We start from the raw sequence: 15,361 nt of genomic DNA, 5'->3' as shown, positions 1-15,361 counted from the left end.
CACACCAAACATGGCACGGTTACCATATGCATCGGAACAAAATAACAAAACTAAAAATAGCTAAAGAGACTTAATTTAAAAATAATGGGTTTTACCATTTATATTATGGGTTTTACCGAAACAATTTTCCTACAAAAGTTGTTAGTTTTGATAAGAACTTTTGTTTGGTTAACGAGAAATACATAGTGTCCATTAAAAAAAAACTTGTATTTTACCGGAAGTCAGTCATTTTGAATTTTAGACCATTTTTTTAACGTCCCCCTTTATACCCCTCTAAAAATCTCTAATAAACAACTTTTTGATTGGATTAGTTTTCTTGGAGAAAAATCGATTAGTGTTTTAAAATGGGACACCCTATATATATATATATATATATATATATATATATAATATAGTAAATTGTGGTAACAGCGATTTGGTTGTGTGAGTTGGAGTTGGATTTGGAATTGGCCAATAATATAATATAATAGAATTTTTAAAGAATATTCCAATCTTGGAATCTTAAATACAATAGTTCTCGATTAACTTATTGAAGTCGAGTTAGATTCATAATTATACTGATTAAGTTTAAAGTTGTAATTTTCAGTTAAAGGTCAATAACAAGTGAAAAGAAGAATAACTCGACTTACATATTTATGGGTGAGTGTAAGTTTTTAACCAATTCATTGAGTTAGTGGAATTAGTACACTTGAACCGCTTAACGTGGATGGAACTTTAACGATACTGTAGTCGATAAATAGTTAAAAATATAAAAAAAACCTTTTCCCTTACACGGCCGACTTAAAGAAGAATAGAACCATAGATTTATATGTGGGCTACAATATGGACAATTTCTGGCTGGCTGAAATATTCTCCATAAAAAATTATCCGTTTAAGGCAGCGTTTTTAGCACATTATCGCAAGCGAGATTTACATAACACCCTGTCGTAAACGCCCTGTTATACATACATATATACCATAGGGTAGGCGGAAGTCAACCGGCGTCTTGGCCGGATCCGGTATAGAAGCTGCTGTCGTTATATAATATAATACACAGCCGCCAGAACAGGGAAGACGGACGTGCCCCAGTTCTAAACTATCAGCCCGGTAAATCCCCGTGGGCGGTAATAATATATTTTATAATATATTATTTTTTACAACCCTCGGCCGTACCACGATGGTGGGGGGGGGGGGGTGGTTTAACGTTTACTACCCTCTAAACGCTCTGCACAATCTCACCTGACCTAACCGATCAGTGCGCACACGTCTTACACCGCGTGGACTCTACGTTAATCGACAAAATATTATTTTTTTAGGGATGACAATAGCTGACAAAACCAACCCCCTCGTGTGTGTCCCTGGCCTTTCACCCCCCCCCCCCCCGGTGTACTTGCGGGGTGGTGGTGGTGGTGGTGTAATTTCAATGGGAGAGCTGCTGCTGTTGACGACGACGACAACCGCGTCCCCGTTGACCTCGGCGCTTGCCGTACCTACATTGATTGTCTGCGCAGTATTTCGCCGAGTGTCGCCACTTTAGTTAAGTTCCTAACCGCCGCCACACGGTATGACGACCATATACATACACATATTGGTATTACACGTCAAACGGGTTTAAACGGTTTTATTAAAAAAAAAAAAAAAAAATTAAAACCTATCATTAGGTATGACAAAGTGTAGACGTTCGACGCAGAGCTGAGAAAGTACCTCCTCCTATTGTTGTCATCTTACAATGATGTGTTTGTTTAAAACTGGTAGAATATGCCATGCTGTTCTCTTTACACACGCCGACAAACGTTGAAAACCACACAAAAAAAAACTCCTTCCCCCCCCACCCATAGAAAGGATGGACATTTTTTTATTTAGACAAAGTCTCAAGGCTCGTAATGATCTTGTAATGAGAGTGTTACATATCAATTTTTTCTTAAAACCGAAGCCAAATTCTTTTTTTTTTTTTATTTAGGAAAAATAAAAAAATATGCGAGTGAAGTCAACGGGTATTGGAAAATATTCGCATTGTATTTTTGTTAATTACAATATATATATATATGGATAACTATATATTATATAACATAGTTATGGCACCAAATTATTATAGACAAACGATCAACCCTAATCGTATCCACCGAAAATACATTTTTAAGCAAATTATTGTCATTTGGTACAATGTTTTATTATCAATTTCAATTGCAATAATTCACACCAGTAACTAGTCGTTTTTCAGTTATTTTATAACGACCTTAATAATTATCAAGACATATTATGTAAGAAGGTTAGGTTAGAATATTTCTGGATGTATTCCTTTTGGCCTGAGGCCACCATTATTGTTACCTATTAACTATGGTAACCTATTAATTATCGATGGATTCATATTGTTATTATTATTATTATGGTTTTATAATTTGTCAACACATTTTACATAACCGGACAGAAGCAACAATTGGCCGGACGTCATCAAACAAGTTCAAAAGTAATATATGTCATTAAAAAAAAACTATGAGAAAATCACACCGTCTCGACTATAAGTGATTGTTAGTAAAAAAAAAAAAACTGTTATTGTTACCTACTACTATTATTATAATAATCGATTGGCTAAATTAAAATTCATTAATTTTTATTGTGTATAATATATATATATATATATATATATATATATAATAAATCTATGCTAGTAATTGAATTAATTCGAACAGACAACGCATTAAGTTACAAGGCTATAAATAGCCTTCAGACTTAAAAATTTGTACCGTGTAAATCATTTATAACCAAACATACAGCAGATCTGTTTTGTCCCATTTTTTATGACAGGGTAAGTGTGTCTCAACGCTAGGTATTGTTTTTTTTAGCACTACCTACAGACATTTAGGCCACTTAATTAAATTATATTTATTTATATGGATATCAATCAATCAAAGTGATACTGCAAAGAAAATATAAAACGAATTTCACGAACGGTCTGCATGAACTAATTGGTACAAAAGTTAATTAAAAGAAAAATTGTTCTTTTTTTCTTTTAAACAAACAAAAAAATACCATTGCTATTTTGAAAACAAATTCGACTAAACCAAACCCGGTATTAAAACATTACAAAGTTTTGGTTTGTTTCCAGTTTTATACAACACTATTATTTTCTATGAAATCTATCATGTTCGGACGGTGACGTTGATTGGGTAGAGCTTATATTATTATAATACTTGAAATCAATTTGAACGGTATCCCCCATCGAATCGTGTGGGCGGTAACACTAAGTATACAACCGTGTTATTATTTTACTATGCCTAAGTGTCTGTCGTCGTCACCGTCCATGGTTGTTGGAGAACCGTAATAACTATCATTACAGTGTACAGAATATGTCATTATCATTATTTACACACAATTAGGTATATGTACATCTCTATTATGTATAAACCCGACGACAAAGTGTAAGGCCAATTTCGTCGAACATGTAAACGTTATGGGGATGTGAAAATGTAAGTTGGCCCTTTTTTTTTTTTGTTTTAATAAATTATAATCAAAAATTGTTGTATGTATAGTTCATGTTTGTTGCCAGTCATGAGAGAGAGAGAATAGTTTATGAAATAATTTTCTTCCTGTGAGAAACACAGACAGGGTGCCCCCCTCCCCCCTCGGGTCTGTGAGTTGTGTGATTAATGTTTTTTTTGCATACCCAGAAAGCGTTTACCACGCGACGTTCTCAAATATTATATGTTTTATTAGAATGTACAATTTTTTTAAAGGATTGATAATTGTGTTTTGATTTATTATGCTGCGATAAAAAAAATGTAAAAACAAAATCCGAGTTTTCGATATATTATTTTGTAATTATTATTATTATTATTATACTTAAATTAATTTGTTTTTGACATTTTATGTCTTTACTTGGGCACACAACCGGAAAAATCGACAGCGTTACCCAAAAAACCTAACGAAAACTGATCCTTATACATCCTTATAGCCTTATATATCCTTATATCCTTATACATCCTTATATTTCAACAAAGTTATAATATTATTACTGTGCTAATATTAGTATGCGTGATAAAATATGAGCTGTGTCAGTATATATTTTGATAGTATGCGTTTGGCTAAGTAGTGAAATTTCTGTTGCTGTGATGCGGTGAGCTTGCCGTGCTGATATGAAAGCTATACATTACCTACAATAATAACTATTTCGCTAACATAACAATAAAAATGTACACCTACTTTTGCTGATAAAAAAACTATGGACTTATCGCAACAGTGTAATATACCTACTTTTACCACGTCTGAAAAAATCCAATAAAAGCTAAAAACGCTTGTAAACGCCGTTTGTACAGTTTTGTATTTGATGAAAGTAAAAAAAAAACTAATGACCGTGTAGTGGGTTTTTTTTTAGGGTTTTCCCGTTCTGCTATAGGTAATGCAGGGGAGAAATTTTATGTTTTTTTAATTATATATAAGGAGATTATAAGGATAAAGAAGGATATAATGATGTATAAGGATATATAAGGATATATAAGGATATAGAAGGATAGAAGGACATATAAGGATGTATAAGGATATATAGGGATATACAAGGATATAGAAGGATATAAGGATACATTTTCGTTAGGTATTTTGGTAACGCTGTCGATTTTTCCGGTTGTGTGCCAAAAGGAAAGACATAAAATGTCAAAAAAAATAATAATAATTGTTGAGGGGGGGGGGGGTCGTCGTCGTCGTCAACTTTTGAGATTTAAATCCATCCGAAACGGCTGGCCCCATCGATCATCTCTACATATGATTTATCAGTAGATCAGTTTTTAGTAGGTACACTCAAATTGTTCAGCCGATGCTGGCAACGATTTAAGAAACAACAAACAGGGCCGTGTACCGTGTACGGTTATTATCCAATACACATAACGTCACCGTCTCCTATCCCGGGGGTTAGGTGGGCGGCGGGGTAAGGGTTCCGCGGGCATTTCACGGGGGTGGTTTTGGGGTGTAATCGTCGACCTTCGGCGAAAAGCAGCGCCTGCCTCGATATCGATTGAGCTGTTAGGTTAGGCTGTCAGAGCCATCTGGCCAAGTATAGCGTGCGACACGGTTGCCCTCAAGTCGCCACCGACAGATAGGGGAGAGTGCCGAGCAAAAGTCCATGGCCTGTTCAACAGAGAGCGCAGCAGTATTCATCGTCATTCGCCCCAAATATATCTCCTTAGCCCTTAGCTCCTTAGTCTCCGACAACACCTTAGCCCACACGAATCCCTACCCCCTCGTTCCAGAACCATGTCGGCATTATCCTTTGTTTCTACGGATGGTAATCGATGATTTATAAAATATATTTCTGAGCCTAAACATTTAAAAACGTTTTGAATGTAATTTTTTTTATGTATGGACCCATTGTTACAACGTTGTCTTGCATCAAAGCCAAGAGATAAATGTTACACTGTTTGGTGGTAAGGTAAAAACGGTAGTTCATCACGCCCTGCGCACAAGTGACATTAAAGTTTGACTTATATTATACATATGTATATAAATATGTAGTATACTGTAATAGTATATGCGAACAGTGTATGAATGATTTTCATTTAACATTTCACATAGCATTTGTGTGTGAATGACAGGTAATTAAACGTTTACCAGGTACAGCGTTTATTTTCATATGGCAAATGTGATTGAACGGTTTAATACAATTATTATAGTACAACATTTTTAATGAAACATTTTTAACTCTAATAGTGGGTTGTTTTTTTTAAATTGTTATTAAAATTCAGACGACTGAACTTTGCAAATTTTATCCAGCCTTATATATTATCGTAGATGATAATAATTATAACAAATGTCTTTCACACACACTCTTATATTATTACACTAATACTCTTATTACATTTTAATATCACTTATGCCTTTGCGACCGATTTAGAATGATGTAGACTCGTCTTAAGAACGAACTGTGCTTTTTCCGTTCTATCAATTATCTCTTTAAGCAATCTTAACATAACTCTTTTTTTTTTTTATTTCAGTCGAGTACAACTAGTATTTTTGACCGTGCAAGTCTAAGTAGTTAATTTTTGTTTTAAAAACAAAAGCTTCTATCTATGATTTCACACTTCCAACAACCTTAGCGCGGTGCTTTATTTAATCGACCATCCAGTTCAAGACTGCAACAACTATTTATGGATATTAAGTACACTTTTTTCGCGTTGTTGAATTGAAATTGTTTTGAAAAAAGGAAAACTATGTCTTTACTTTGGCACACGACCGGAAAAATCGACAGTTTTTTTACCTAACTAAAATTTCTGATGATTTATCTGATAAGATAAGAGAGATAAGAAATAACAGTGATAAGAGTGATAAGAGATAAAATGTCTCTTGTGGTTGCGGACTCGTACGCAAGCTGTTGTGAAGGGATAGAGATAGGGATGGGAATGGGGATAGGGATGGGGATGCGGATGGAGTTGGGGTTGTTTTTCAAAATGTTTTATGAGTCGTTGCAGCCCTCAACTGGATAGTCAAAATAATGTCTGTGCTTAAAGGCTAATGTATTAATTATTTTGTGTAATAAGGTACCTTTCGCTTGCTATGGACGAGTTCCTGGACATGGACTTGGGCGAAACCTCGAAATCCGAGTCGGACCTGTACAGGAACGACTCCCGGCGCTGAGGTAAGTTCTGCAGCACCAAACCGGCGGACGGGGAAGTTCCCCCACCGTCCAGTGGAGATCTCCCGGGACTCGTGCCGGCTCCATTTTCCACATCGAAGCTATAAAAAAAACAAAAAATATATAAATTTCGTTAAAAAAGCAAAATAAAAAACACAACACGAGCACCAACGCGCAACGTAATGCTGTTTTTTCGTGGTTGTTGTTGTTGTTGTTGATATTAGCCCTACGCAGATATGATAACTACTATAAAAAAAAAAATACAATACAATATACTGTAAATATAATACACGGGGGCGTTTTTTAATTCGATTTTCGGTCGTCGAACAAATATGGGAAATTAAACGCAAACAAGTTTGTAACGGCAAAACGATCGGCAAACAAAAACAACACGACCAGAGTCAAACACCGAACGACATTGTATTTGTTCTGTCGATTTCATGCACACAAAACCATGGGATTTTATTTGTATTCTTCTTTACTATTTTTTTTTCTTTTCAAAAGACAATTTTCGTTGTCTCGAGTGATGCAACACGTGCCCGCCTGTCGTTTGCCGTAAACTGATAAGAAATACTGATAACAAGTAGTTGATTAATGACGGTTGATGGTGATAACATTACAAATGGTTGATACTATCTGGTTTTATTTAATCTGTGGCCGTAGGGTGTAATACCACAGATTGGTTGCAAGACAATAGATTTTCAGAAAACAATTTTTGATTGGTTTACTCTTAAGGCGCAGTAGGGCCAAATTATAACGCAGAAAATATTGTACACACTATTTACGATAATAACGTAAACTGATAAGAAATACTGATAACAAGTAGGCGACTAACGACGGTTGACTGTGATAACATTACGGATGATTGATAATGTTTCTTTGACCACACTGTATAACAGAAGGATTATTTTTTTGGTCACTCTGGCCTGAGAGTATAAAAGTTTTGTTTAGATTTTTTGATTTTTTTCCACAGACATAATATATTATAACAAACTAGATTGCCAAGTGTACATGCCGCCAAAAGAGATAATTGAAGTTACCCCTTTTCCGCCATCTTTGTGGGAATTTAAAACCTTATCACATGCTTGCAACTGTTATCACTGGCGATAACAATTATAAATATATCATTTCGTGTACACATAAATGCTACAAAAATGGCGGACGTCGACTTTCATTCTTATCAGTAGTTAGCAATCTAGATCATTATATATAGATCTGTGATTGTTTTACAGTGCACTATCCAGTTTTGCCCAATCCGCCTATACCTATTTGTAAAACGGTATAATGTGTCAAATTTTCGGTCGGATTGGCCACGTCGTGCTTATCAAAATTATAAATATGTCCATTTTTTATTTCCCCTTTTCCCTTGTCCATATTTCGCTGTCACAACGATTACCAGCCATATGGGTCTATGCCGGTGGCAGGACCCAGATTGTTCCCCGGGGACAGAGGTAAAACAAACCTTTGTTAATTAATAATCAACCAACATTATCGAGTCCGACAGATTCGGTTAATAATAATTATTTATTTCACTAATTAAATGATAAATTGTTACATTACAGAATCGGTTTCGGTCAAATCAATCAAATATATATTATTTTACGTTGAAAACGATTCGATGACACTATGTTTGTGTATGGAAATAACAGCAAGCGATGCAATTAGAGTGTTGCTAAAGTCTGCAACACACTGGTGCGATTTTCAATGGCTTTTTTTTCTTTTAACAGAATACGAATTGATGTCAAATAAAAAAGGTAAACACTACTAAAATATACAAACAACTATAGAAACAAAGCTTTTAGTATATTACAATCTTTTAACGGTACTCAAACCATTGCCAAGAACGTTAACGGTTTCGCGGAAGTGCTTTACAAGTGAAACGCTACTGAAAACTTTTACATATTTTTTTTTTATGTTATGTTATGTTTATTCACTGGAAACGGTTTCAAAAGAAACCGGCCGGATTTGATGGGCGCTAAAGTTGTCATTAACCGAGCAGCAAACCGCGGCAACAAAAGCCCTAACCACTGTGTGTACATATTAAATCCTTAGCCGGATGCTTTTGATGTCGTGTTCTGTGTTTACCCCGGGGACGATTAAAAAACTCTGACCGCAAAAACCTTTTAAAAACTTATGGGGGGGGGGGGGGGGGAAGAAAAAAAAACACCAGAAACGTTTAAAAAATATGCCACGAGCGATTCACGGTGCACGAGATTGCTAAACGAGCTGTATAAAGCTTTAAACTTGGAAAAAAAAACATGTAATTTGTTCAACCAAACGTTGTTGGAGTAAACGTCAAGATCTCTGACGTCACACTCGGCGACCGTGGAGGAAGGAGGGGGAGATTAGAGAAAAGATATTTAAGATACTAGATTGGAGATAATAGATTAGAGAAAAGATGAGGTAAAAATAGAGACAATAAATTGGAGATAATAGATTAGAAATAACAGACTAGAACAGAGATTGGAGATAAACGTAGAGATAATGGACTAGAGATAAGATGTTAGAGATACTAGATGAGATAAAATAGAATAGAGGTATGATATCAGAGATAATAGATTAGAGGAGATATGAGATAAAAATAGAGATAATGAATCAGAGATTGTAGATTAAAAATAACGGATTAGGGATAAGATATTATAGATACTAGATTAGAGATAAAAATAAAGACAACGGATTAGAGGTAAGATATTAGAAAAAAAAAATAGAGGTAAGATATCGGAGATAATAAATAAGAGATAAAATAAATATAATATATTAGAGATAAAAATAGAGATACGATAATAGATATAAAAGATCATAGATTAGAGAAAAGATGAGTTAAAAATAGAGATAACGAATTGGAGATAATATATTAGAAGTAACAGATTAGATAAGAGATTACAGATAAACATAGAGATAATGGACTAGAGATAAGATATTAGAAATACTAGATGAGATAAAATAGAATAGAGGTAACATGTCAGAGATAACAGAGAAGACATTAGAGATAATAGATTAGAGGAGATACGAGATCAAAATAGAGATAAAATCAGAGATTAAAGATTAGAAATAACGGATTAGAGATAAGATACGAAAGATACTAGATTAGAGAAAGTAAAATAGAGGTAAGATATCAGAGATTATTAATAAGAGATAAAATAGATATAATGAATAAGAGATAAAAATAGAGATACTAGATTAAAGATGAGATATTAGAGATAATGTATCAGAGATAATAAATAATAGATACAAGTTTAGAGATAAAAGATAAGAGATTACAGATGAGATTAAAGGTAAGAGTTAAACTATTAGAAAAAATAGAGTAGAAATATGAGATTAGAGGTAAGAAATAAGAAGAGTACCAAAAAGTTCCAGCGTCCTATACCTACTTGAATATAAAGACATATACATGTGCCCATGTATCGGCTTGTAGTGTGGATGCTCGTTTTTTTTCACTACTAAAAAATAGAACGTATAATTTTCCAACGACAAATTGCAAATATCTGTTGTGTTTATTTTATAAACAACAAGCAATATTATTATAATGATGGAAGAGTTTTACAAGACTACTAGTAATTGGCTCTCGGTACTAGTGTCTTAAGGTGGCGGCAGTTTTTAACGAGGGCACCTGAAATTGCCATCGACTCAATTGTTGTTGTCGTTTTCAATTAAACATAGTATATTAAATATTATTCACCGTTTTGGACTGTTGTTCTGCAAGCGCTTATTATGATAATAACGTTTGTACCAGAGAAAACAACAATCGGACGACCGAGAGAAATATTCAAAAGCAGCTATTCAAGTGTGCGCACACAACAATAAAGGATTTGTTGCATAAATCCGGGTACAAAATAAGCAGACACCACACGCAAAATATCATCTTAATACGTTCTTACAAAGACCGCCAGAATATTCTCATAACACTGTTCTCCACGTGTTATCCATGCAGTAAAAAAGTAATACAAGTCTTAAGTCCTACGAACAATGATTACCAAAGCCCCTATATAAGTCTTCAACGAAACCAGCCACCCTGTCCTCAACGTACACACGATAACTACCTGCGGTTTCACTCCAAACTTGTAAACCGCAAAAATCCACTAGTTTCCAACCGCCACAAAAACTACATCTCCAAAAGCTCTGCCTTCACTCTCTCTCTCTCTCTGGATGTGCAACAGTTTGGAAAATTTAAATCCATTTATAATACGCCTGATTTGTATGTTTACAGCCACAATAGCCATTGCTCTGCTCAAAGTATAAATAATAATAGTGTAAAAAGCTATATATATATATATATATTTTAATACAGTTTCTATAACGTGAAGAGGGTAGACATTTATTGAACATTATTCCCACAGTTGTGCGCGCATATTAAACAGATATAATTTTTATAAAAACCCACGTTTTTGTCTTAGCGCCGAATCTCTTTTGAGGAATACTGTCAGAAGAAAACGCGGATCAAATCCAAAGTGGGTAGACATTGGTTTTTTTTGCCCTCTATAAAACGTCAAAATAATATTATCATGAACGACAGCGTGTAATGAATACAGACAGACCCTAACCGGTGCGGCCAATCCCTGTGGAAGATTGTGGCCGTCAAGTGTTTTCTTATGGTTGTCAAACTCGATAAAAAAACCGCAGTGAATGTTTTTCTGTTATCTCTTCTGGTCACCCCGTTAGGATGACAGCTTCAGTCCCACGGCGGCTTTTGTATAGCAATTTCCAATTGGACCGGAATTGAACCGTCGCAGAATTCAGAAGGTATAATAATAATAATAATAATACTTCCATCACTAATACTTTGGCTCACTCCGGTTAATATCAGATTTGTGCGCAAAGACTCTGATCGCTTTCGGTTGAAATCATAAGTATTAGTAGGCCTACCCAATAATAGCAAGTACGCCGTGAAGCCCGATCAAGTGTTCACGGTCGACGGCTCTGGGTTTATCGCTTTATAGGCTTATACAATTATTCAAAATTGGTCGGCTTGCAAACCTTCTACCACAGCACCACAGACACCACACAGTCTACATGTGCATATTATGTTAGCGAGCCCAGTTTGATCAAAACGATATCGGCTATATTCCAGAGCTTTCTACGCATATATAGGTGTGAAACCTGGTCAGTAACAAAAAGAGACGAGGAAATGATGAAAATCACCTTTGAAAGAAGAGCACTACGCCGAAAATATGACCCTGGAGTTGAGAGATATGGCCCAGGGATCGCCTTAGACATTGAAGATGCGCAGAAAGGGTGAAGACAGATCTTGCAGAGATAGGTAGAGAGGAGTGGTTGAGGCAGGAAAGATCCTCCGTGGACTGTAACAGATAGGAAAGAAGGTTAACTGTGACGTGTACGTTCAGTATAAGGATATAAGGATGTATGAGGATATATAAGGATATATAAGGATTTATATAAGGATAAATTTTCGTTTTTTGGTAACGCTGTCGAATTTTCCGGTTGTGTGCCAAAGTAAAATGACATAAAATGTCAAAAATGTTTTCATTTAAACATGTTCACGCCAAACAGAGTTAGAAGGTACCCTTAAAGTGATTATTTAGAGATAAAACATTTATGACAAAAAGTAAGATAGTGGGCAAGATTTTCGAGGTAACCTCAGATGCGTTTTGCATTGTCTACAACGTATATAGGTGTGTAAAAATACATTTTTTAAACTTTTCTTGGTAACTTTTTTTCTGATATAAGATTTGACAAACGCATACCTGAAGTTCTCTCCGAAATTTTATTTTCTATTTTTTTTTTTTTTTTAATATTGGTGTTTTATCTGTAAAATCACAGACATGCTTTTAAATAATAATATTTTGTCCGTTCATCGAAGCTACTACAAGATAAACAATGACCGTAATATTATATTATTCATCTTGGGAATTTTAATAACAATTTATTCAACTACGTGAATGGTGTTATATTATCCGGAAGTATTGCGATTTTGTTGTTTCTCTTGTTATTGTAAGATATTACCTATTTCTTGTGAGCTCAACCGAAAGCAATGCGTGTAATACACTGCGGGGCGGGTTCAATCAATTTTCCGTGTTGTGCCCCTTGACGGCCGTGATAACGTGACAGGGATGGGTCGTCCATCAAAATAAAAGCCGCCAAATCAATATAGAGAAATAGGCGAAAATCGTTAAAATATTTACTACCGTTTGTCCTGAATTCGTTGCCATAATTATCCACACGGTCTTATCCATATATATATAATATATACAGGGTGATTCTTTTATCATGGACAACCCAATATCTGTGTGATCTCAACGTTGACCGGTCGATAACTAGTTTCGGGTAATTATTTTTTAATTCATAAGAGTTTAAACCTCAATTCCCAAAACTTTGCTTGTAAAAAATTAAATAAAGAAAAAAATCTATCCCTTCTAGGGCAAAGGGAGTACTATGTTCAAAAGAATGTTGTCTACAATTTTGCAACTAAGTATTCGACTGTTTTCTAAATTATTTATAGGGCATTGTGATTTTAAGTTGAACGATATGTCCATTTTTTGGGCGTTTTTCTCGATTTTCAAGGGGAATAAGTGATTTAGTAAGTACAATTACCTTCCCAGATGCGCATCAAAGCCAAAAAACAAGCAAATAGTTTCAAAAAATAAAAAAAAAGGAGCTATAAAGACTTAATATTTACACTTAATTATTATTATGTTCAAAACGTTCCGTTGTCGTTTTATTGTTCTCGGATCCGAGAACACATTTTTATCTGACAACATCATATTGTTTTCCCGGTAGACTACGCTTTATTTCCACAGAACAGAATCCTGTTGTTATTATTATTCTCGAGCATACCTTCCTTTTTTTTTTTAGCTAGAAGAATTCATGGAAAACGCTTGCATTATTTAAAATTAAACCCAGTTGTTTCTATAATATATATGCAGATATAATCAAAAGAACGGGGCACCCCTGTTATTTCATTTTTGAAATTGAATAGTTTGTCAAAAATAATAAAGCTAAATAAATAAGTAGACCGTGGACCTTTCGTCCATAGGTCGTTGCTTAGAGTATATTATAATATATTATTTGTAACTTTTGACCGTTCCAAGACAATACACATTTTTTATCATGTTAATATTTTACACATTTTTTTCGGTCCTTTTGTTCCTGAGTTTCGGCACAAGTCTTATATATTATATTATACACTTGTGGACGGGGTTGTTAAATTTTATGTCTTCCACTTGATGCGTGCCAGTCTGTGGTGTTATCGATGAGAAGAAAACGCGTAGTACGTACATCCGGACAAAGTCAAAAACATAAAAAAAAAGACGAGCAAAGTTCTTACAGAGAAAATAAAGAAGAAAAAAAAGCCACCCTTTAATGAGCACTGGAAACGGCGTAGCGACTGAAAAATAATAATAATAATAATAAAGAAAGAAAGAAAGAATATTTTACGACAATTTATTTTTCTTATAATATTTTTCAGTCCACTTGTTTGTTTAGAACGAATAACGAAAACGTCTCGTGGCAAAGCAGTAAAGGGAGGGATTCAATTTGTCTCCCCCCCTTTAATATATATACCTATATATAAATCCATTCGAGAGGGATGTAACTTTTCATTATTTTGCCATCGTCCGAGAAAATCTACGGCTACGAGCAGTGACGAGACAAGAACATTTTTTTATTTATTTCCTGTTAAGCTACAAAGGAAATAAGCTACAGCTTCTGCACGGTTATAATAATTTTTTTTTTTTTTTTAAAAAAAAACAATAATTTTCTCGAACACACATGTCTCATCGAAATTGCCAATTAAATCAAACTGGAAAAAAGACAAACCAATAATATATTATGTTTTCACCCCCTCGTGTATTTGTACTGTGTACATTAATATTAATTGTCGATGCAAATTTAAAAAACAAGAAAAACGTCCAACATATTGTTTAATTATTATTGTAAAACCTGTACAGAGTGTTCCAGCACGAAAGGTAAGTAATAGGTGATTGGACTTCTGGGGCATCCCCAAATAAGCTCCCCGTTTTCGTTTATTCGATAAGTCAAAAATTTAAGTTTCGACAATTAAGTAAAAAAAATAATGACTTAAAAGAATATATATAATATTTTCCCTGTTATTCAGTGCAAAAAGCTCACCTTAAAAGAGAGGTCACTATCAGTCCCTTTCGGCCCCTAACTCAAAAAATGAGATAAAAGATGAATGATAAGAGATAATTGATAATATATAAATGATAAGAGTATACGATAAGAGATAAATAATTAGAAACGAGAGATAAGAAATAAATGATAAGATAAGTGGTAAGAGAAGAGTTAATTTTTGCACTGGATAACAGAGAATCATTTTTTTTTAAAGTCATTATTTTTTTACTTTCATGCCGGAACACCCTGTGCATATTTCCATAATTTGGACCACAATATCTTCAAATCAAAACAAGTCCATCCCCACCAAAAAAAAAAAAATGAAATTAGTAAATATTACTCGGTTGCCTTTTTAGTTGACTTTCCGATTATTGAGATATACATGGAATTATTATTTCAGTTGGTGCTTTATTTAAATTCGCCACGTTTAATTGACATAAATTGACGTATTACTTGGTCCAACTGTTTCAGTACAAGCGCAGTTACATTAGTCATATTATAACTTCCTGGAAGTTGTTTGCCCGAGTTACTCTATCGATTTCATGAGTTAAGCTTCACCTCGTTATTTAGTATAATATGCCAAACTGTGTTTAATGCAAAGTAATTTCAATGTTGTCAGATTTTTCATAAGAATTAACCATTTATAAATTTATTTCCTTCACTGCATGTAAGTGC

General features: G+C 34.3%; 1 protein-coding gene across 6 annotated transcripts in view; it reads right to left on the bottom strand.

The window, feature by feature from the left end:
• Nucleotides 1-15,361, bottom strand: part of LOC126842641 (cAMP-specific 3',5'-cyclic phosphodiesterase) — a 255,397-nt gene that overhangs the window by 42,940 nt on the left and 197,096 nt on the right. For all 6 annotated transcript variants that reach the window (XM_050579690.1, XM_050579687.1, XM_050579688.1 and 3 more), the window contains exon 2: nt 6,508-6,699. In XM_050579690.1, the coding sequence (XP_050435647.1) occupies nt 6,508-6,699 (192 nt within the window). The remainder of the gene's footprint in view (nt 1-6,507; nt 6,700-15,361) is intronic.

The sequence above is a fragment of the Adelges cooleyi genome, unplaced genomic scaffold (assembly GCF_023614345.1).
Source record: "Adelges cooleyi isolate 19-005CV unplaced genomic scaffold, UGA_ACOO_1.1 ACOO_flye_CR_arks_rails_tigmint_CR_PRNA_574, whole genome shotgun sequence".
Taxonomy (NCBI): domain Eukaryota; kingdom Metazoa; phylum Arthropoda; class Insecta; order Hemiptera; family Adelgidae; genus Adelges; species Adelges cooleyi.
Note: the sequence above shows the minus strand (reverse complement) of the source record. Positions and strands in the feature narration are given on the sequence as shown.